The sequence below is a fragment of the Pteropus alecto genome, unplaced genomic scaffold (assembly GCF_000325575.1).
Source record: "Pteropus alecto unplaced genomic scaffold, ASM32557v1 scaffold71, whole genome shotgun sequence".
NCBI classification, from domain to species: Eukaryota; Metazoa; Chordata; class Mammalia; order Chiroptera; family Pteropodidae; genus Pteropus; species Pteropus alecto.
In genome coordinates this window covers 19,539,981-19,563,777 of record NW_006433024.1, presented here as the reverse complement: position 1 = coordinate 19,563,777, position 23,797 = coordinate 19,539,981, and the positions used below count along the sequence as shown (strand labels likewise).

The window sequence follows — 23,797 nt, the reverse complement described above, 5'->3', positions numbered from 1 at the left end:
TTATAAAGAACTTATCTTTTGTGGCCTATCACTTGTATGTTGACAGCATTTGAAACACATAGCCACTCAGACCTTCGTAATTTTGGTTAAGAACATTAACAAATGTTAAAGTAAAAATAAAAAGACCTTTTAAAGGGTTAAACAGCTCCCAGCTCTGAAGCAACACTGAGGATCTGAGATTAGTGCCAGAGGACTGTGCAGCCCTTAGTTCACACTGAAGTGGGGAATTGTGTGCCCACCACCAGAGAATCTACCAATGCAAATGTTATAATGGCACAATGACTCCTGTGAATTTGTACCACTGGAAGCACTAAAATTATGTAACTAGAATTAGTTATAGTAACTAGAATTGAGCCAAAAGGGGTGAGGTCTCCACTGGGGAACAAGTTATCTCTCAGGCATCAGAGCTTGTTGTTCCCTGAGGGTTTAATCTATCATTCTTTACAACATAAGTATAATATAATTAAGAAACATGACATAAATGGAGATGGAGCTGCCATTCCAGAGCAACTGAATTGCTCATCTTGTTCCTTTAAACTTCGGACTAGGCCAAACCTTTGGACTGGGCTAAACAATTGTTTTATAAACAATTGTTTCAAAGTAAGCAAAAATGCTGACATCTTGATCACAAGGACTGATTATTGTGGACCTTCAATCTGAAGTTAGAATCAGTAACCAATCACATATAGCCAAGGTTAAACTCAGCTTGTCAGCACCAACAGGAATTTTTTTATTCTTTTCATGTAATCATTCCTTTCCTTTTATTGATTAAAAAAAACAAACAAAAAAAACCCTACTTTCACTTTGTAATGAGGGCACTATTTGGGTTTTTGGTTGGAATGTGAGCTCCCCGAATTACAATTCTTTGATCTCGAATACTTTATTTCCTCTCATTTCAGTTTTTTAACTTTAGGTTAACATAAGATTTACTCTACCTATGCTTTGCTTTTTGTAAAATTCCTCTTTGAGTGCTCCAAGGAATAATAAGAGAAATTTGGTACAAACATAAAACTCAATTCTTTCCTTTTTTTCCGCCCTTTACTATACTAACCAGTTACTAAATCCTTCAAACTCTTGCTTGTACAAAATCCTTTATATTTGCTGCATTTTCATTTCCACAGATGCCACCTTACCCAGGTCTCATTTTATATGTGGAATAGACTCACTTGGTTAGTTACTTTACCTTTGAAGGGCATCAGGATATGCCATCCTAAAATATGCCACTATGGCATAAAGATTATTTTAAGATGAAGACATTTGAGATTCAATAAATGTAGAAACCTACTCAGAGCTTTTCTTATCTAAAAACAGAAACTTCTGAGAAAGATTGCCATAAATTCCCATTACGGTTGACTTCTACTCCCAGGAGAAAGACCAAGAGTACATCTACTATAAATTTCCCTCTGGAGGAGTTTCATGGTCATGAAGAAGACGAAAAGACCAATTTGCACCTACATAAACAAATATTATCACAGACTTTTTATCTCCTATTTGTTCTCCTAAAAACCTATTTGTCTTTCCTAAAGAAACATATGTTCTTCCCATAAAAGCCTTTTCTCCCTGCTCCATGCTCCTACTAAGTTAGGCATATATGGCCCAAATTCTATCCATATCTTTGTTAGTCATCACTGAGCACTCTAGTGGTGTACAGTTTGCAGGCGTTAATAAACTGTCTTTTCTCTTGCTAATCTGTTTGTCAGTTTAATTTGCAGGCCCCCAGCTACTGAACCTAAGAGGGTACAGGAAAAGTTTTCCTCCTCAACTCTGTCTTATAAATTATACTGTAAACTTCAGGAAGTTACTGAAAGTAAACTTAGTAAAGCATTATATCATCATGTTGCTCTTAAGCTCCAGAGCTTTTGGCAAACTTCTCAGTCTGACTTTCAAGACGCCCCATGCAAAATCATCAGGGAAAATAAGTGAAGTGATTTTGAAAAGGTAATCAGAGGGCCTGCTGGAACTTTCAGGTAAGGTTTCTGTCACCAAAAATAGCAAATAAATGGTAATCCTGGACCAGGTTCCAGTCCGTGCACATACATGCTCAGGAAACTAATTTTATTAGTTCAGTCGAGGTTCTGGGGACAACTTCAGTTAGAAGAGACAGTTTATAAATATAAATCCAAATTATTAATTGGGAAATAAAACTGCCAAGCAGACATAAGAGAAGCAAACAATGTTACCTTTCTTGAGAGGCCATTTTAGGAAACTAAAATCGTGTCAGATGGTTAACTGGTATCATTCCACTATGAGCTTCATATACCCTTTTCCACCTCAGAGGCAAGCAGGTTTGAATTTTGCCACCAAGAGTCTAGAGAGCCATCTTACCTGACAATCTATGTATTTGCTTTTCTTTTCTTTCGACTTTGCAGATTACTGCCTATATTAGTTATTATCACCAACAAGTTATAATTGCCAAAATGACTATCCACCTTAAGGGCAGAAATCTCTGATGGGATGGGTTTTAAGGCTATTCATCAGCTGCTGTCAGAGTAAGCCAAAGTAGAGCTTTTCGGTTATCACTAGTACCACCTTAGTTCAAGTCAAGGCCATTTTACTTCTTAGCATTCTAGTCTCTAGATTATGCTGCAAATTCCTCTACAAGCTTTCACATTTGTTGTCCCTTTCCTGATAATATGCTGAATATGTAAGTTCATCACAGCCACTTACTACTTTATTAAATATTTTGCCCTAAGGACATAACCCAATTACTATGTATAATCTCAGATATTTACTAAAAATTCTATGTAGTTCCCAACCACATATATTTGATTAAATTTAGTGTGTCACCTTTTCTAAAACAGTTTAAGCAGGTCAAAAACATGTTTATATATCACGATGCTTCCCACAAATATTGCTGTCCCTTCATGTTTCATCAACACCCATTTTCCCCAGACTCACCAATTATAGTTTTTTCTTGCCTAATAACCTCATTTAATCAAGGCCTTTCTTCAAGATATTTAACAAATAACAAAAACTATTTATTAGACCTTAAATAGTAATTTCAATTTAACAACATTCTTTGCACATCATTTTCATTAATATAAATTCATAACAAATAAACCTTTGAGGTTCCCAAAGTGTTTAGAACATATACAGACTTGTATCATACATTTTAGTAATATGATGAGTAAAAAAAATGTGGTATATATATATACAATGGAATATTATTCAGCCTTAAAAAAGAAGGAAATTCTGACACAGGCTATAATATAGATGAATCTTGAAGACATTATGCTAAGTGAAATAAGCCAGTCACAAAAAATAAATACTGTATGATTCCATTTCTATAAGGTACTTATAGAAGTTAAAATCATAGAGGCAGAAAGTATAATGATGGTTGCCAGGAGCTGGGGGAAGGAGAAAATGGAAAGTAATTATTTAATAGACCCTTTATAGTACTAGAGTTTTAGTTATACAAGATGAAAAGAGTTATGGGGATGGATGGTGGTGATCGCTGCACTACAATGTGAATGTATTTAATACCATTGAACAACATGTACACTTAAAAATGGTTAATGCAGTAAATTTTGTTATTCATATTTTAACACAACAAACAAAGATAACATTAAATCAATTCTCCTATTGTTATGCAATGGATGTAATGTTAATACCCAAATATTGGACAGAAGATCCTACAACAATGCTCGAGTGTAAATAATATAATTAAAGAAAAAAATATACTTACCTGGATAGGCAAGTTCTCTAGACCTTTTACTTATTTCCATACTGAAATGTTAATTTTAAATGAAAAAATATGAGTTCTACTTAACTAGGTAGATAAAAAATATTTACCTCAACTATCTTCCCAATCTCCAATTAAAAGCACAGAAATACAAAAGATATAAATAAACTCAGAAGAGGAAACAACAAATGAAAGATGTCAATAAAACATTGGGGGGAAGTGAACAGACTGGTTAAATATAAAAGCTGCAATTTTTATTTCTGCTTACTCCTAAGCAAGCAGATTTAACATCATTAAAACAGCAAAAAGGTGGGGGCCTAAAAAGCATATACACATGGACAAGAACAGGCATGGAGATAACGAGATCAAAGTTCTGGAAGATGGAAAGCAGAACAGATAACTGAGCAGAGAGCAGAGCTAATATCCAAGCTAGCAGTGAGGGAATCCTTAAACAAAGCAGGCTCCTCTGAACCAAAGGGCCCAAGAAAGGCTAAGGAATTAGAGGTACCAAATATCTCCTAAAGTAGGGTGGCAGATGAGGCCAAAACAGGATTATTTGAAAGTCCACCAAAGAAACAGTTAGATCCCACTCCGGGCCCTATGCCCCCTTCATGACCAGACTCAGGCCAGAACTGCCCTTCTTCCCTAATGTTAGAAGACTGAACATTAACTTTTCAGAAACATTGAACCAAACATATGCTTGATTTAAGTTATCAGAGTCTACATGAGACACTCTCACTCCCACTTCTTTACTTGGCTTAAAAAACACTGGCAGTCATGTTGCAGGTTTTCATCAAGTGACTGATGATCCTGGGCTGTCCCATTCACACTTGAGCATGAGGAACCAGAAAGAAACTCAGCATATTTGAGTGAGGCTGGTAAATTGGTAGGGCTCACAGAAGGTGATCAAGAATAAGCTGCCCATATCCCCTCAATGGAAAGAGTCAGTATATAGTAGTTTTACTTTTGAGGACATTTTCTCCAGAGAAGTCTCCAATCTTCTGCTGGAGACATGTTTTCAACTCCTTTGGGTAAATACTAAAGAGCACAATTGCTGGATCATATGATAAAAGTATATTTAGTTGTGAAGAAACCTTCAAATTGTCTTCCAAAGTGGCTGTACCATTTTGCGTTCTCATCAGCAATGAATAAAAGTTCCTGTTGCTTCATATCCTCACCAGCATTTGGTGGTCAATGTTTTAGATTGTGGCCATCTTAATTTAATAGGTGTGTAGTGGCACCTCACTATTATTTTAATTTGTATTTCACTGATGACAAATGATGCTTAAGTATCTTTTCATATGCTTCTTTGACATCTGTATATCTTTGGTGAGGTATCTGTTAAGGTCTTTGGCCCATTTTTTAATGGGGTTTGCTACTGTATTGTGTTTCAAGATCTTTTTGTATGTTTTAGGTAAGTCTTTTTAAAAAATGTTTAAGTAAATATGCTGAGGAAACATTGGTTAATAACATTATACACATTTCAGGTATAAAACTTTATAATACAACACCTGTATACTCAACTGTCTGCTTACTATCCAAAGCCTAATCTATTGCCTTGTATTTGACCCCCTTTACCCTCTTGATACTCCTCCAAGCCCCGTTCCTCTCTGGAAACCACTATTCCATTGTCTGTATCTATGAGGACAATAGTCTTATCAGATATGTCTTTCGCAAATATTTTCTTCCAGTCTGTGGCTTGTCTTCTAATTCTATTCATAACCTCTGACTTTTTAAAAAACAAGTTTATATATGGACTAATCTAACACTGAATAGTTAACATTTCCTTGACTTATTTTAAGGATGAATATTATTAACCAAATTCAGTTGTTTTGAGTAACAGCTCCTGGCATATTAACAATATTGTTTTCATATTTACCTATAATGCCTATTTCTATTCACATAAACTACAAAATACAACCTCAAACTGATTACAGAGATATTCTGTCTGCAATTAAAAAAACAAACTTGCTGACAAATGCTCAGCACGAACATTATTTTCAAGATCAAAAAGGATTTAAATAACACTTTGTACCAATGGTGCTTTTAAATGCTTGTTTGTCGTGAAAAAATATGTAAGTCTGGGGAGCAATGAAATTAAAACTGACAATTTTATATTTGCTTCTCCAGCCAACACTGGAAGAGCAGAGACAATCTTTCCTATCCATAGTCATTTTTTTTTCTGTAGCAAGGATTGTCACATTTTCCCAAAAACTGGTTTCAAAGGCAGCTGTATAATAAATGGGGGTAGAGGTGGGGGGAGAAGGTTAAAATATCTCCTCATAGTAGATTGCCAATTAGTAAATATATAACAAATAACAATTATGATAAAACCATTGAATGAAAGTTTGTTAACAAATAGGACATTTACACTATCTTCCCAAAGATTACTTATTAATTACAAAGAGAAGCCTGGTGGACACAATCTTAACAAAGTAATTAAAAAACATACCAACAACTGATTGACATTATATCCCTCATAGTAAGAGGATGTATCACTTATGTAGCTTTCCTCCTAAAACTGTAACACAAATCTAACCATGGTGATACAATCAGATGAGCTTAAATTGAATGACAGGATATTTTATAAAATAATGGGCCTGTACTCTTCAAAAATGTCAACCTTATAAAAGAGAAAAAGGGCTGAAGAACTGTTTTAAAATAAAGGTGATTAAAGAAGTATGACAATTGAATGCAATGTTTGATCCTGACTCTAAAAAAAAAAAGTTACTAGAGAGTTGTGGCTCAAATAAATTTATAAAATTTAAAAAACAGTTACTACAAAAGATGGTATTAAAATAACTGGTAATATTTGAACACTGATTATATACTAAGTAATGGTATTGCATCATTAAATTTCTTGAATTTGATAAAATTACACTTTGGTCAATACTCTTGTTCTTAAGAGATATAACTTTTCAAGAGTAAAGAAAAAAATAAAATATCATATTATATCACACAGTATGTGATATATAGAGAGTAGAGCAATGTGGCAAAGAGTCAACAATGTGTGAATGCAGGTGAAGAGTATACGAGAGTCACTATAATATTCTTATAATTTTTCTGCAGATCTGACATTTTCAAAAAATTGTTTTTAATTAACAAACAAAATCAAATGAATGGATAAAGATAAATAAACAAGGGTGGAGAACTTAACTAATTTCACCCAGCATAAAAAGTTTTCTAAATTAGGTCTATCTCCTTATGGACCTATTTCAAATACAATATTTCAAACATCTGCTTTAGCTGTACTTCCAAAATCCTGTCAGAGATTATTCTTGCCTTAGAGTAAATAGGCAAGGAGTTCAATGCACTGTGCCATGATAAACATGAGTTTAAAGTCTCTGAGAAAGATGTCCAGCAAGGTGGATGTCCAACAACAAGGTGGACTGACTGAAGATGTCGCAAGCACATAAAATGCAGATAAAATAAGACAATACAAATGTTTTGATACACAGTGGAACCAGAAATATTGAAAAATACCAGGTTCCAGAAAAAAGGTAAGTCAAAGGCACAGATGTAAGAGAAATTTGATGCCAGGCAGCTAAGACCTATGTAAAGCAAGGTCAGGTTCTTCTAATGAACACATGAGAATAAGACAAGGGGTGGGGGTTAAGACCTCAATCTTATGGGCAGGTAGAAACCTAGTCCCTGCATAAAACTCCAGAGCCAAGTGCTCCTTGATCACAGAGGCCAGAAGAATCCTACAGAAGCAATAAAGAAGTTTGCCATCTATTATGGCAAGGTTGGGAGGAAGGCAAATCACTTTCAAAAAATGAAAAAACGTAAGTCAGTAAAGTACATAGGTAAAAGATCCAAAATTACACTATCTATCTGCATGGTAAGGAAACAAAGAGCCAAGTAATTAACCTAAAAAGTGGTTAACCTCTGGAAACAGGCAGAAGTATGCCTGTTTTTTTAAAGAGTGTTGGAAGAAGCTTTCACAGTCTTGGGTCAACCGCTCACTTACTGGCCACACTTATAACCCTTCATCCCAACTTTTAGGTAGATAAATTAATAATTAAAAATTTTATAGACTGCACATGGAGATAAAACACCAAGAACTCAAAAGAACAAGACAATATGATAGACTACATAATTGAGATAGGAAGGTGGGCAAGCTAAGAGGAAATATGCTTTTTTGTGAACTTGTTAAATACATAAAAGAGAAAGAACATTATGCACGGGTCTTTCTTCTTTCTCTTTTTCTCCAAGTATCTCTTTGTTTTTCACAGTCTCTCTCTGTTCCTTCTTTCCCTTTAAATACATTATATGCAATCCAGATAAATATACTATTTTATAATTTATAAACAGTGAATAATTTTTCTCTCAGAAAACAAAAAAATTAAAAGTAGTTGTGATTTGTATGACTTTAAGCTAACTTTTAAAAAGTTTTTGTTATGAAAAAATTTAAACATCTCTCAGCTTCAACAGTTGAGATAAGGTCTGCCTTTAGCCTCTGCCAGAAATATACATGATTTCTCTCTGGAAGAAAATAATGTTATCCAAGCCCACATATTATCTCTATGATAATATGATAATATCTCTATCTGGTACATATTAAAATTCATGGAGACAAATCCAAATGACCAAAATACAACAGATAGAACAGACATTAGGAACACGGAATTATCAGACACAGAATTTAAAATTAATATACTTAATATATTCAGTATATTAATTCTCTGGGAATTTGACAGAGAATTAGAAACTATAAAAAGAAAGAAACAGAAATTCTAGAAGTGAAAAACAAAAAACACTAACTGAAGAACTCAAGGAGTTTAACAGATCAGACCAACAGAAGATAGAAATACTGAAAGGGAATAGGAGCCAAAGTAAATACATCCAGAACGAAGTACAGAGAGGTTGAAGGGTAGAAAATAGAGACAAGTGAACAAGAGACACAAAGTAAATATACATTTTTGGGATACTTTTGGGAGTGAAAGGGCATTATTTAAGGTATTTAATCATGCCATGGCAACAGGTACAAAATGAGACATGAGGTTGAGACATTGAGGACACAGAGAAAGGTCTAACATATGTATAATTAGAGTCCCAGAGAGAAAGAGAAGAAATAGTAGGAGAGAAGCAAAATTAGGAAATATATAACAGAATTTTCATGTGAAGGGGTAAAGAAAAATAAAGTAGATAAGTACGGTCTAGCCAGATTACTAGGGAGTCATGAAAGTCAGCAAAAGAGACTCTATTAGATTAATAGGGAGTCATTGTAGATTCTCCTGTAGGTAAATATTTAGGGATATCAATTTGAATATAGACAGGGAGAGATGAAGTAAAGGGACTAAGAAGCAGAGAGATCAGCAAGGAAGCTAGTTTAGCAATATCAGCATTACTAAATTAATGTGGGATTATTTACACAATGGATTAAAGTGACAGTCAAAAAAATGAAGGGCAAATAATTTCGAAAAGACAACTGAATAATTTGGCAAGAGATCATATAAAAATGACTGTAGATAATATCTCTAGCCCTTAAAACTGAGAAGTTAGCATCAATTACTGAAAAAGTAATTTCTGTGTTTTCCAACTTTTAAAAGTTTTTTTTAAAAAAAGCAAGATTGGTTTAATATTTAAAAGGAAATAGAATTGTCTAAAGTAACAAAGTAGATAAGAAAATACTTAATCATCTCAAAGAAAATACTTAATCATCTCAAAGAAAAAAAAAATTAATTCGATGTTGACCCATGTTAAATTTATTGGTGAACTATGAATAGAAGATAACGTCTTCAACTTAATAAAGTACATTTGCAGAAAACCCACAACTAGCTGATATTTAATATTATGGAATGCTTTTATCCTATGATTAGAAATAAAACAAAAAATTTTCACTCATACCATTTCTAATCAAAATAGTACTGTGATCCTAACCAGAAAAGCAAGAAAATAATAATAATAAAAAAAGACATAAATATTAGAAAGGAAAAGCTGTTGTCTTCATATGCAGACAAACAAAACATAACATAGTTTTTTAATGTTTTGGATTCAGGCTTAAAAAGCTCAATTGGTAAATTAAGAACAATTCACACAAAAAAGTTAAGCACAAGTTCAAGTGCAAACAAAACAGTAATTTTCCCACTTTCAGGCATCAAAGTTGTTATTAAATTCTAAAATCTTTTTCTGTTTAGAAAGTTCTTTGTAGCAAATGAGAAACAGAACTGGAAAGCTTAAACAACTGAAATCATCTTCTTACCTAAAAGTTACAAAGAAAGCTTTGAAAATAAACACATAAACTTAATTTAAAAAAAAGAGGAAGAGGAAAGAAAGGAAAAGAAAAGAAAGCAGAAGTGGCAATATTTATAACTGAATTCCAGGCCAAAAGTGATGAAATGAAAGGAGATTAAAAGGGATACTGAGCAACAATAATCTCTGAAAATATAATAGCCATAAACCTTTATACATAAACAATATAGCAATATAATACATGAAGCAAAAATTCCTAGGAGAACTTGATAAAACTGAAACTATACCTGAAGATTCAACACACCTATTTGAAAACTCAAGCAGATATAAACAAAAACATAGAGGACCTGAATAATAAAACCAAGTCTAATGTATATAGGGCAAGTCACTCAATATTTTTGTAATTCACATTCCTTTCGTATAAAATGTTGATAAATAATAATGCCTACCTCATAGAATTGTGGTGAGGATTAAATGCGATAGTTCTTATAAAGAGTACTTGCCACATATGAGATTCTCAATAAAGCTCTTAGTTATATAACTTTACCTTTCACACTATTCTCTCAGATTCAAGGACACTAGAAATTGATCATGTTCTCTTTTTTTAATTTTTATAAGAGTTTATTTGAGCCAAATTGATGACATACTGTGGGGAGCAAATGATCTCAAATGCTCCCTGATCATGCACTTGACTATAAAAAACAGTTCCAAAATGTTATTGCCCATAATACAATAAATCAGAAATATACAATAGTTACCCACATATACATTAAGAAGCTTTTTAAATAAACATTGAAATAAAAGTCAGTTACAAATTATCTAAAATTAAAGAAATGGAGAATATTTTGACAACAAATGAGATAAAGCAAAAGGAGAATTCAGAGGAAAATTTACAGCCTTAAATGTCTTTATAACTTAAAAAGACTTAAATAAGTATTCAGTTTAAGGAATCATAAAGTAAAATAAACCAAAAGAAAATAAGTGGGAATAAAGATAAAAGCCATGCTTAATTAACTAGGAACAATTCAAAAACCAGTCCAAAGAATAAGGCCAATATCTGGTTTCTTGAAAATTCCAACAGAAACAGATGAAGGGGTAAAAATACCCTTACGCTTATATTTAAAACAGGACATCTAAATCTCAATGTATTTCTTAACATAATCTCTCTCCTAATAACCTAATAGCTGTAGGCGGAAGGAATTGAGGAGTAGAGGGGAGGAACAAGACTGGAAAGACTATAAAATGATTTTAACTCTATATTTCTTTCACATTTGTATGAATCAAAAGTCAAAAGTAAAAGCAGTATTTCCCAGAATAACAATACTAAGTCATCACTTCTATATTTTCTTTATTTATCTGTACTTTTACTAAGAAGATACTGGTGAGGGACAGTCAACTGTGCTGTTAATTGAGCTGTTTTTCTAAGCAGTGGTGGTTCACAATCTTATCTCTTCTCTTGTAACCAAGGGCAGATGGGGGACACCACTAGAGCAAGACAAATTTCCTGTGTCACCTACACTGGCATTTAGAGAATTTCTCTAATAAGCTGGCCCACATTTACTTTACATTTAAAAACAATTATTTAAATTTAATCTTAAATCCCTTTAAGGATTTAAAATCCTTTAAAGATTTAAAACCTAAACTTTAAGAAAAGTTTCTGGATTCTCCAGTGCAAATAGGATAAGATAATCTCCTTTGCATAATTCTTGGTTACAGTGCCTTTATCCTATCAGGGACTGCTTGCAGTTGTTGTTCTCCACAATTTGACAGAGAGGAAGCAAGGACCAGCAACTCTATACATCCTTTCTTTTATTAAAAACGTTCATGAAAAAATGATGCCTTACAAAAACTCACCTTACTCAGCTCAACATTTTACTCAAGTTGGAAATTACTCCAAATCATCCACACATAGTTTAGGTAAGCTCTGTTCAAGAATAAACTTTTAGTAAAGTATACATACTTTAAGGCTCTCAAGTCAACATACAAGCCAAAAAAGCCTTAAGTAAGCAATATGGTAGCTTGAAAATTAGCTGAACAGCCTGCATTTTTTATTCACTGAGTCTCTATACTTTTCTTCCATTCAAAAACAAAACCAAAAAAACCTTAAGTTGAATTATAAAGGGTCATATCAGTGAGGAATTTTTTAAATGTATATCCTCTAATCTAAGCAGCACTCCAATCAGTGTTATGAATGCAATTATTCATCTCTTCTATAATAAAGTAAAAAATATTTTAAAAGAAATATTTAAAAATGAAGTTTTAGGGATATCTAGGGATAACTAAGATTAAATAACTTCCCTCCAGGTAAAAATTCTGAAACAAATACCTTCTACTCCCATTTGAGCAAAATATAATTGCAGAGTATTCGGAATGTACCTTATTGAGTGGCTGCAATATATTCTATTGTGGGTGCACTTTCCAAAGTCAAAATTATCCTTGAAAAATCACTTACTTAGTAGCACTTGGGTCTTTGGAAGATCAAAAGTTAATGTCTTAGGCTATTTTTTGCATTAAGGCTATGGATATCCTGCTCTGAGTCACAGAAGTCATAAGCTAATGCAGTTGGGGATAGAAAAGACAACGAGAAAAAAAGAGATGTATTGCTCCCACTTCCATACAATTCCAGTATGCTTATATAGTAGGGTTCCACTGTGCCCAGCTGATTTAGTCCTTAAATAAAACAATTTGGAGTGTTTAGTAGCTAAAAAGCTGCATTTTGCTTCAATCTTAATAAGCACTCTTTAAAAAAAAAATACGAATATACAAGAACTTTTAAGTGTTAAGTACAGTAATGAAAAACCCAGTGGTTTGCAATTTTTATGAAAAGTAAATCTCAAAAGTTGCCAGAGCCTTCTTAATTTTATACCCTAAGGGGCATAATTTGAAAATAGTACTTGAATTAACTACATGCATCTTACTATACAGACCAATATATGTGACACTTGCTTCAGCACTTATTCATCATCCACTTTGTATTAAAAATGTTAATTCAGGATTCCATTCCACAACCATTTATTTACCAGACTTCTGCTCAGCTGAAATTGGAGTTGAAAACAAAAAACTTGTAATTTAGTTGGAGTCACAATATTCACACATGAAAAGAACTAACACTTATAAAACACACAAAAACCTGGAAGTTAATTTAGTGTAAAGGGAGGGTCTGTTGTTTCTTATTATTGCACATCTCCTATTGAAGGTGTTCCAATAAATTCTACCACCTTAGGAGATGAGTTTTAAACTAAATATAATGAGAAAATAGGTGCTTTTTTTCTATAATAGTCATTTCTTCATATTCCCTCTTTTCTCTCTCTCTCTTTGGCAGTGGAATGTCCAGAAGAGGAAGAAATATTGAAAGTAAAACGTTAAGCAGTTTGACTAGGCAAACTGGGAACTAACTGACTGGGAAAGTGAAAACTGAGACGAGTTAGTAGTGATGAGCCCAAGAAGGTGCTTAGCCACTTACCCAGAGATTTACTTAATGAGAATGGATCGCAGGTTTCCACAGGTCGTTCCACTGCCAGTAAGAAGACAGTCGTGAACCTTGGGTCCCTTTTTTCACTAGTCAACAGTCACCCTCACCTATACGCGAAGTACATATTTGGCACTCAACAAATCTTGATTGAATGAAAACCTACCTCACTCACACTGGTACCCAACCCCGGAGTTATGGACCTACAAATTATCTCCAAAAAGCCTTAGGACTCAACCCAAAGAACTGAGAAAGTAGAGGCGAAGGCTCTGGGGATCTTTGTTATAATTGGGAGCAATTAAGGGCCAATGAGGCCTACACCAACCCGACTCTCCAAAGATAGCTCAGGAGACTGAACTGCAACTGGTCGGCTTCAGCTTCCCAAGGAGGTACCCGACGGGCCGCAGATCCACAGCCTCCCACCCGGGGGCGCTGAGAGATCTGGGGGTGTCTCCTCTAAAGTTAGTACCTGCGAAGCTGCGACACAGACAGTGGCTCGGGGCTCTCATTACGGAGGCCGGGGCCTGGGGCCGGCTAGCTGCGCCTCCTAGCTGAGGGTTCCGCGCTCCGGGGCTGCAGTGACAGCACGGGTCGCGAATAGATACTTCACGCCTCAGGGGTGGCTCGTGGCTTTTCGCTTTCAGGACTGAGCGAGATGTCGCACTCACGTCGACTGGAGCTCCTCGAGCGTCGCCTTACTGCTCAGGCGGTCACTCCTGCCTTAAGCCTAGCAGCCGGTCGCTTCCCGGCGCCGCCATCGTTAGTGTTTGTTTTCATCCGCCTCGGTGAAGGCGGTGGGGTGGAAGAGGGCTACGGCGGAAATGCCGCTGTCTAACCTCGGCCGCACTTTCGCTACACATGAACGTCCTATTTAATCTCTTTCCTCTTCGAGATTTCTAAAAAAGTTGACTTCCTTCCTGTATAAGTTTTTCTGGTCAATTTTTTTCAAGCGTCTAAGAAAAGAAAAACGTAAATAAAGGGGTCTTTAAAACAGAGAGGACTTTTGGGCTGCGTGTGGAATGTGCGTCGACGAACCTGCGGTCGCCGCGGCAGAGACAGCGAGGACGCGGCGTGGGGCGGACGCTGACGCAGAGGGGCGGTGCCTATGCTGAGCGCCGTGGCGGCTCGTGTGCGACTGCCGGTTCCGGAGGAGGGCAGGATCCGGCTGGGTGGGTGGGGAGTGCGGCTGGTAACCTGGTAGCCTCCGAGAGGTGGGTGACTGGTCTTAGCTGACCTTGAGTGGCTGGCGCAATCAGACTTCCGGAACATTTCGTGTTCCGTAGTTAAGGTGCCGCTTAAAAGCGGCGGAGTCGCCTCCTAACCTTAACTGTCCCATGCTTTTCTTCCGCGCCTTCCTTCCTTCCAACCTGTGGGTCTTCCCTACTTCCTAGTCCTCACGAGTCTTAGAGCACACAGACTACGTCCATCGGGCCCGGTTGTGGGCGGTGTTTTTGCCCTTCCTACCTTGTTAGACTGGTTTGAGCACCTCTCGCATCCATCCTATACTTATCAGGTGGAGCCGGAGGGCTTTGAGTAACGAAACCCGCAGTGACTAAATTCCTGCCCTGGGTGGTTATGACCTATGTCAGCTGCTTCATGGCCTGGATAGTTAGGAGCAGACCTCTTTTACTTTGTGGATAATTATGCCAACACTTCCATTAATCTTTTGCTCTTCTCAGTGCAGATGCCAGGCGTTAAATGAGCCACCGAAATTCAACTCCCGTTATCCTTGAAACCAAAAACAAGACTGTCTTGTGCAGCCATGAATTAGTGGAGAAAAACCCAGAGTTACAGGTATAGAATCTTTTGCTTGAACAAAATGGAAATTTGAGAAAAGGAATTATTGTAGCCCTTGAATCACTTTAAAGTCTTCAGTTATGTTTCTAATTTTTTTTTCTTTTAATTTTTACAGAGAGAAGATTATAAATGCCAGAGTCATTTAACATGGTTAGCTGTTGAATTCTGACATTTCTTTAAATACCTTCTTGCACCAACATCTTCACTGGAAAGAGTTTAGGAAAAGTAGCAGAAGGAAGGAGAGTCAATATTTACATGGACCATGGCTATACCGATAACAGTGCTTGACTGTGATCTCTTGTTGTATGGCCGAGGTCACCGGACATTGGACCGTTTTAAACTGGATGATGTGACTGATGACTACTTGATGTCTGTTTATGGTTTTCCTCGACAGTTCATTTATTACTTGGTAGAGCTCTTGGGGGCAAGTCTTTCTAGACCTACTCAGAGATCTAGAGCTATTAGCCCAGAGACACAGATCCTTGCAGCACTGGGCTTCTATACCTCAGGTTCCTTCCAGACTCGGATGGGAGATGCTATTGGAATCAGTCAGGCATCTATGAGTCGATGTGTTGCCAATGTCACCGAAGCACTTGTGGAAAGAGCCTCACAGTTCATTCACTTTCCAGCTGATGAAGCCTCCATGCAGGCTCTGAAGGATGAATTCTATGGTTTGGCAGGGATGCCAGGGGTAATAGGGGTGGTTGACTGTATCCATGTGGCAATCAAAGCACCAAATGCTGAAGACCTCTCCTATGTGAACCGCAAAGGTCTGCATTCTTTAAACTGCCTGATGGTGTGTGACATCAGAGGGGCACTAATGACTGTGGAGACAAACTGGCCAGGCAGCCTACAAGACTATGCTGTGCTGCAGCAATCTTCTCTTAGTAGTCAGTTTGAAGCCGGGATGCACAAAGATAGCTGGCTGCTTGGTAAGTTTGTAGGGGAAAATGCTTATTTTGTAGCCATAGAAAAATTATGTAGCAGAGTAGAATGAAATATGGCAGTCTATAGACTTTAGTCTCAGTCCTGTCCTTTTTTTTTTAATGAGACCTCAGGTGAGAACTCTGAGCTGTAATTTTTTAAATCAGCATTTAAAAAATATATTAAAGTTTAAAAGTATATTATTTGACCCAGATCTTCTAAGAGTTTATATTGGAGGTGCATGTTCATAAATATGAGCATTGGTGATGTAAAACAGAATTACATATAAGAATTTTCATTGCAGTACTGTTTGTGGTTGAAAACCAGAAGCCTGCAAAAATATTCCCTTTAAATATAACCAAATACTTCTCAGTAGATCTGGCTAAATATAGTACATCCATACAATTGAGCCTTAATTTTTATCATCTGTAAAATGGTGAAAAAAATGTCAACAGCAGTAATACCTATTGTTAGGGATAGGTAATATATAGGAAAGTTCACTATAAAGAATTGTATAAATATGAGATATTATTTTGCCATTGGTGATTGTCTCTATATGAAAAAGATAGTAGACACACAGTTGTTATAGGAACTCACTTCACAGATCTGCCCAAGTGCCATTGGAAAGACAGGCATAGTGATATGAGTAGGACAAGGACCCATTCATAGTGAGCCTTGCATTTAGTTAACAGTGATAAAACCCTTGAGCTTGGCAGCTTAGTTTTGTTTGCTTGTTTGTGTGTTTTAAAGTACTGCTCTGATATGAGCAACAGGAGTTATCTTGTATACAACATATGTGAGAGATGATACATTAAGGATTGGAAGAGTTCTCTTTCAAAACCACTAATCATATGTGCACTGTACATATTCATAACACAGTGTTTAACATGTAATAGACACCCAGGAATTATTTCTCTTTAATGGGTTTTGTTGCTCTTTAATGTTCTCACTGATTCATAAAAGAGAAACCTCCCTGTCAAGTGGGAAGAGACTACTGTTGCAATGATTGGTTTGGCGCTGCCAGGGTGCCATGTGTAACATCTTGGAACTTAGTGATTTTCTTGAGTTGTTGCTTCTGCATACCGTTTGTTCCAGTGCACCACCACCTTTTCACTTTACTGGACTTTTATCTTAATCCCACCTTGTGCTTACTTTGAACTTTCAAATTTCCTACAACTTACACCAAGAAGTGAAGGAAAGTCTGTTTTGCAAGTGTCTCTTCTAGCTACTTCTTCCACAGCTGTGAGAGTACTTGAGTTCCAAGCTCATTTCTTGTGAAATCACTTTGGTACCCTCACTGTAAAGGCAGCTAAAATTTACTGAGCATTTAGAATTTGTCAAGCAATGTTGTAAGCACTTTGTATTGAGATCCTTATAAAAACTCTTAAGGAAGGTAAATACTAATATTAATATATTTACACATGAGGAAATTAAGGCACAGAATATTTAAGTTACTGTGTTCAAGTTTTAAAACTAGATCATATGAGGAGTTATTTGGCAAATACTCTTTTTTTTCAGGACTTCAAGGTCATGTAGGAATTACTGATTTTCTTTCTCTTCACATCTTGGGACCCCAGATTCAGTTGGAATCATGGCTTTAAAGTAGTTTTTGAGCTGTTTACAGGACATAGTTGAAAATAAGTAAAAACTCTGGCAAATTTTTATATACATTTCTGATTCCCCTCTTTACAGGAAGCGTAGAAGTGGGAGAGATGGATATTGCAATAACATTTAACAAATGTTTATGAAGGCCAGTTTTGGTACCAGGCTACATGTTAGGCACTAAGGATAGGGAAAATAGACTCAAGTAGAAATTGATTTCCTTGGTACTGTCAGTTCTGGTACATACCCATTGGAAAGCCTCCATGAACTCTAACAGGAAATCTAGTTTGAAGACCCCTGAACTAGTATTGTGTTTTGCAAATTTTTCAGATCAAAAGAGTCATCTGGAGATTTATTAAAAATGTATATCACTGGGCCCCACTTCAAACTTTGGGAGTGATAATTTTCAAGGAAAGAATCTAGACATCCATTTTTAAGAGGTGCCCTAAATGATTCATCCAAATACATAAGTTTGGGAAACACTGGTCTTTAGAGAATGTGTGGACAAAGGGGTAATGTAGGGGAAGAGCAGCAGGATTATGAGGAATGAAAATATGTTTAAAAAAAAAAAAAAAAGATGGCTGGTTGTATCTTGACGCCATTAGATTTGTGGAATAGTTCTAGATTTGCCAAATCTATGATTGGCTGTGATTCCCTTTTTGTTTGTTTAGCATATTTTACTGTGGGGGTCATCCCTTCATGTCTTCATTCTCATCTGTCACTTCAGAGTGCATTACCCAATTCTCCATCTCTAAATATACCTGTTCCTGCAAACAATTCAGCCTGAGTTATTTCTTCAGCTCTTGGTTTAGTCTTGTTAAGCAGCTTTGGTAAGATCTGCCAGAATGTCTTGTGGATGACTGATCATGTAAGCAATTGTAATCTGTTTAGCAGTTCTGATCCTAATCCCCTCCTGAGTGTGTCTGTCTTCCAGTAGTGTTTGGATTGTAACCAGTTATAACCAATTAATGACCATGAAGTATTTTATAAAAGTTCTACATTAACTAGTTTGTTCTGTATGTCTCCCCTATTTAAGGCCCATACTGTTTCTCACAGAAACATTGGACAAATATCATTTGGTATCTCTTTTACAGAATTACACTATTGTTTTTGTGATTCTGAGTCTGATATTAGCATTAGTGACTAGCTTCTTCCCCTTCCTTTGCCTGACATATTAAAGGATGGCTGACTATTTTGATATTCTCATTTGTAAAATGAGTTCAATAATATCTAACCTGGCAGAATTTAGATTGGATAATAAGAGAGAATATTTTTAAATTACCCAGCACAGTGCATGCTTCACAATAGGTATTCAATGAGGCAAAGGTATTATTTTCATTATTAGTTACAACATCAATTATTTAAATTTAATATTTAGTAGAAGTGAGTTCAGTTAAGATATAGGTTGTACTTAGGACAAAAAGGAAAAAAGTCGACCAAATTAAAATTAGAAATTATTATGAGACTTCTTAGATATTTCAAGTATATCCAGTATACCTGAAACTAATGTTGTATGTCAATTATATTCCAATAAAAAATTTTAATTGAAAACTATTAAAAACAAAGTTAATCCAGTTCTTGGAACTGTAAGCTTCTAAAGGAGAAGAGTACTATATGTTTTGGAACCGTGCCGAACCCTCTCTGAACAGTCCATAACTATTTACTGAAATTGCTGTTGGGTCAGGAATACAGCAATTGTGCAAGTTGGTACTCCTAGGGCCTTTTTGTCTCAGTTCTAAGAGGTTACGCTTCCACGTGAGACATTTTTTCTGCCAGGAGTAGTGAGTCAGGACAATTAAACATTATAGAAACGTCATACTGTTGTGTTAGGACATTGTACCCCAGTTTTGTGTTTTGTTTTAGCACTTCCCAGGATCATTTGATAAGGAAGTCACTTAAGGGAAATGTGTATTATTTTAATTGATTTCTGATTTCATTTTCTCATCACTGACTTACTATTTGCATCATTATATTAATGTTCTTTGTTAATATGAAATTCTACCAGTTCCTCTGTTTTAAAGTCATTGTTTCAGTGAACGTAGTATTAAGGAAGGCAGAACACATGAATTCTGATGTCTACCACAGATGCTGGCACTTTTATTTTTCTTAGCACTGGGAGAATGAATTATCTGAAATCCCCAGGTAGTGCTTTCAGATCTGACATTTTTAATGGTAAAGTTAGAAATTGTTTTCATAAATGTTTTTGAGATCTTGTGGCAGAATTCTCTTTCTCTTGTGCACTTTTGCTCTTTCGAGATTTTGAAGATTGGCTTGCTATGGGATAGTTTTTACTAAACTTTTATTATAGAAAAATATCTCTGAGCTCAGAAAATCTAGGAATTTTATTTCCTCCAGAGCCGTATCCTTTCAGACTTGGCTTTCTTTAGCTATCAGTCTTTTTCTCTGTTGGTTTTAACCAAGAATGGTCCCAGCAAAAATTCATGCCTACCTGCTCATGACTGTGGCATGCTTTCTCTTCACCACAGCATTCCCTTTCCTTCTTGATTTTTCTGGTGTGCTTTGGCTCCAGAGGCTGTTGCATTTTCTCGTTCATTCTCTGTATATATTCCTGGATTTTCCTTTTTGTTTGTATTCTAGTTATAATCACTTGTAATTTCTTTGGGCCTTCCCCACAGGTGACAGTTCCTTCTTTCTCCGTACCTGGCTCATGACCCCACTTCACATTCCTGAAACTCCAGCCGAATATCGCTATAATATGGCCCATTCTGCAACTCACAGTGTGATAGAGAAGACTTTCCGAACCCTCTGCTCCCGATTCCGCTGCCTGGATGGATCCAAGGGGGCACTGCAGTACTCACCAGAGAAGTCTAGCCACATCATCCTGGCTTGTTGTGTCCTCCACAACATTTCCCTGGAACATGGGATGGATGTTTGGTCCTCTCCAATGACAGGACCCATGGAACAGCCCCCTGAGGAAGAGTATGAGCATATGGAGTCCCTGGACCTAGAGGCTGATCGTATCCGTCAGGAGCTGATGCTCACTCATTTTAGCTAATGTGGAAAGTGGAGAGGAGGGAAACTTTCTAGAAAGAGTTGTGACAAAGTTCCTCCCTCGTCACCCCCTACACAGTTCTATCATTTAGCATGACAGTGTGTGGACACTTGTCACAAATAGACATTTAATCCGTGTGTTTTACAAAGGTTGGAGCTATGCCAGAATATCTTCATTCATTTGCAATTTTATTAACTAAACCAAAACCAAGATAACTCTTCCCTACTATGCATTGGACTCCAGGTTGAGCGCCACTCATCTGAAAGCTCACTGGTTGTAGATATTTATGATCATACCTACAAAATTAAAGCAAAGGGGGAAATGGTATCTAGCCAGGACACCCTTTTTTGTTTGTTTCAATTATCTGGATATTTCAAATGAAAATAATATTTACTTGTCCTGAATTACTTGGATAGCATTTCAGCTTTTCTATTTTGCTGCCTATGTAGGCATAGGAATAATCTGAGACAAGTGTAAAAAGTAAATTTAAGTTGGGGAATGGTCTTCTGATGTAAGTAAATGACTACTAATCTGAGTTTGCAGCTTTGTATTTTTAAGAGGATGTTAGGGACAGTCTGAAACCTCCATCTTTAGTCTTTCTGCAATAATTGTACTGTGACCTGGACTTAGTTCCTAGGGAGAACATCTGGACTCCAGCTCCTATTTCCAACCCTGAGTCGGAGTTAGATGCTAAGTGGGTTTAAAAACGCAATCAGCTTAAAGAAGACAAGTCAAGTATAGATAAAGTAGCAAGCTTACACTTTGCAGGAGATCTAAAAACCCTGATAGGTTGATAGAGGAGATTTACCCAAGTTTTGACAGCTTACATCTAAATAGGTCACATTAGATCACATTTCTTATGATTATACTGTTAGAATGTCTGGCCATTCAGCTTTGATATTCTTTATATAGAAGGAAGATTTAGAGAATAAAGAAGGCATATGAAAGTATTAAAAAGGAGAAGTAAGAAGAATATAATTTCATTTGAAATGAATTTTGGAGTTAGACCTACTTGAAAATCTTATGTACAAAGTGATGGACAGAATTTGCGAGAAAATAATCTCCCACCACGTCTTATTCTAAAATTGTACTGATATAAAAATAACCTGATTGGAATAATGAAAGTGTAAATTAGGTTCACACGTTTGTGTCATTGCTGGGACAAAAAGAGACTTTCCTGAGAATTGTCTTGTTCCCCGTTTTTCATCCACTTACTATGTGATACCTCTGAATTGTCCTCTTGGATCATTTCCTACCTGCCTTTGGCAATGTTGATCTGGTGATATTCAAAGTAAAGAAATGAACAGCTGATGACAGAGAAGTTTGGAAATAAATTGAGGGTGACTCATCTGCAAGATTAAAAACAATTTGGATTATTATCTGCTGTTTATTTCTACTCCAAATGCTATTTCCCATCGTCATCCTACTCTATAAAGAGTGGATCCATTTGGCATGAGGTTGAATTCATATGTCATTGAGATGGCAGAGGACAACAAAGAGGTGACTGAAAACTTTAGCTCTATTGTGCGGTAGAGGTGCCCTGTTATATTTTTTTAATTTGTAAAGTTTAACTTGTGACTCAAGCTTGCTTAGTCTTCTCCTTCGTAAGGCAGTATTTTGACTCTCACAGTATTTACAAATTTCCTGAGATAGATATTTTTCCCTATAAAATTTTGGTTCTGAGTATTGTATGAGGAAAGGGTTACTACCACACATATGTTATAAGTAGCAAGGTAGAGTGTAGTCTTGGGAAGTGCCTAGCATTTTAGCCTAAAAAAAGCTACATTGCAGGAAAATTGGAGTTTTCACAACTTAACTCACTAGATGGTGACCTGAAGCCTGAGTGGGAAGGACAGTGTTGGAGAGATTTCAAAAGCAATTTCAAGTCTATCACTTGCACACCGAAGATGATTTCTAAGTGCTGAACTGACCAAACATTGGCTGGCAGTGTTTTTCTCTGGAAGCATTTTATTTCCTAATAATTCTACAGAGTAACTGTTCAAATATTTTCCTTTAATCTCTTTTTGACCTGGATTTTTACAGGCCAGGATTTTTTCAGTTCACAGTTACACTTTCCCCAAAATGATCTAGGGAACGGATCAGAGTCTTTACTTTCAAATAGCCATGAATTTACTGATAGAAGCTTTTTCTACGTGTCTGAGAGGTCTCTTCTTGAGGCTCTTATTGTGGTTTTATAGTATCTTCCTGGTACAGTTTTGGGAATTTTTTTGAAAGAGTCAAGAATTTGCCTGTCTTACGTAAGCCTCATCTTCCCATAGATGACCATCTGGCCAGCATGAGTTTTCCACATTTGCCCTTAGATATTTCAAGATAGCAAAGTCCAAGGATATGTTAAAGGAAAACTACAATATTGGGTCATCACTGGTTTACTAATTCCAAATTATACAAAAGAGGGATCATAAACTTATTTTTAGTTTAAAATGAACTGAACAGAGAGGGAGCTCCTTTCCTGACCTGTGGACTGTAAGGGTCTAGCAAATTAATTTAGGAACAAAAAACAAGACACAGTTTTAATGGAGTCATACAGTGAAGATGTGTAAGAGGTAGGGAGGGGCAAAATAGAGGCTAAACCAGGTGGTAGACATACTACAATTGTATCCCTGCCTGAAACAAACTGAAAACAGCTCAAAGACCAAGCTTAGCACTTGCTTTCCCTGACAATGCAGGGAAATTGAGGATAAGGACAAGAAAATGTGAAATCAAGGAGTCTTAACCATTGTGCATTCACATATCCCCAGGGTCTATATTGCTCTCTAGATCTGACTTAGATCTTACAAAATTGTAGATAAAAAAGATCATGGACTCAGAATTAAGTAAGACTTTGTTGACTGAAAATGTCCATGCAGGAAGAAGGGTAAAATGCTCGCTGAAAGATGGGGACACCCCAGTTCTCTGGCACATAAAATTCACAGGCTTTTTTAAGAAACAACTATAATCTAAGACTCCCTTTGTGATAATCAAATAGGAGAGAGAAGATCTCGATAATAAATAGGAGCAAGGAAAGTAGACCTTGAAATCATAAATCAGTAAATTTGGAAAAGTGTTTGAAAGGAATCTCCATGTTTGCCCAGCAAAACATTTGGGAATCTATCAT

At 36.2% G+C, this 23,797-nt stretch overlaps 2 protein-coding genes across 10 annotated transcripts in view; one reads left to right on the top strand and one right to left on the bottom strand.

Annotated features, from left to right (window-relative positions):
• ATG13 (autophagy related 13) overlaps window positions 1-14,289 on the bottom strand; it is a 40,538-nt gene extending 26,249 nt beyond the window's left edge. For 2 of the 6 annotated variants that reach the window (XM_025044068.1, XM_015586429.2), the window contains exons 1-2: window positions 13,816-14,289; window positions 13,341-13,456 (exon numbers count right to left, since the gene is read on the bottom strand). The gene's annotated coding sequence lies outside the window, so the exon portion shown is untranslated. The remainder of the gene's footprint in view (window positions 1-13,340; window positions 13,457-13,815) is intronic. The other 4 variants (XM_015586430.2, XM_025044066.1, XM_006908090.3 and 1 more) reach the window with 4 other exon arrangements.
• Window positions 14,290-14,434: 145 nt separating this feature from the next.
• On the top strand, window positions 14,435-22,061 carry HARBI1 (harbinger transposase derived 1). 4 transcript variants are annotated; one of them, XM_006908086.3, is made up of 4 exons: window positions 14,435-14,557; window positions 15,031-15,140; window positions 15,259-16,075; window positions 20,306-22,061. In XM_006908086.3, exons 3-4 carry the CDS (start codon window positions 15,406-15,408, stop codon window positions 20,683-20,685), a joined length of 1,050 nt encoding a protein of 349 aa, XP_006908148.1. In that variant the 5' UTR covers window positions 14,435-14,557; window positions 15,031-15,140; window positions 15,259-15,405; the 3' UTR covers window positions 20,686-22,061. The 4 variants fall into 4 exon arrangements, with proteins under 4 accessions (XP_006908148.1, XP_006908149.1, XP_024899838.1 ...); XM_006908087.3 differs by having other exon boundaries at window positions 14,461-14,557; window positions 15,026-15,140; XM_025044069.1 differs by lacking the exon at window positions 14,435-14,557 and adding an exon at window positions 14,579-14,715 and having other exon boundaries at window positions 15,026-15,140.
• Window positions 22,062-23,797: the final 1,736 nt, after the last annotated feature.

What these genes read in the sequence shown, in the direction of transcription:
- HARBI1 (XM_006908086.3), top strand. Translation starts at nt 15,406, where the DNA reads ATGGCTATACCGATAACAGTGCTTGACTGTGATCTCTTGTTGTATGGC. An exon ending in CAAAGATAGCTGGCTGCTTG is followed by an intron (nt 16,076 to 20,305) that starts GTAAGTTTGTAG and finishes CCTTCCCCACAG; the next exon opens with GTGACAGTTCCTTCTTTCTC.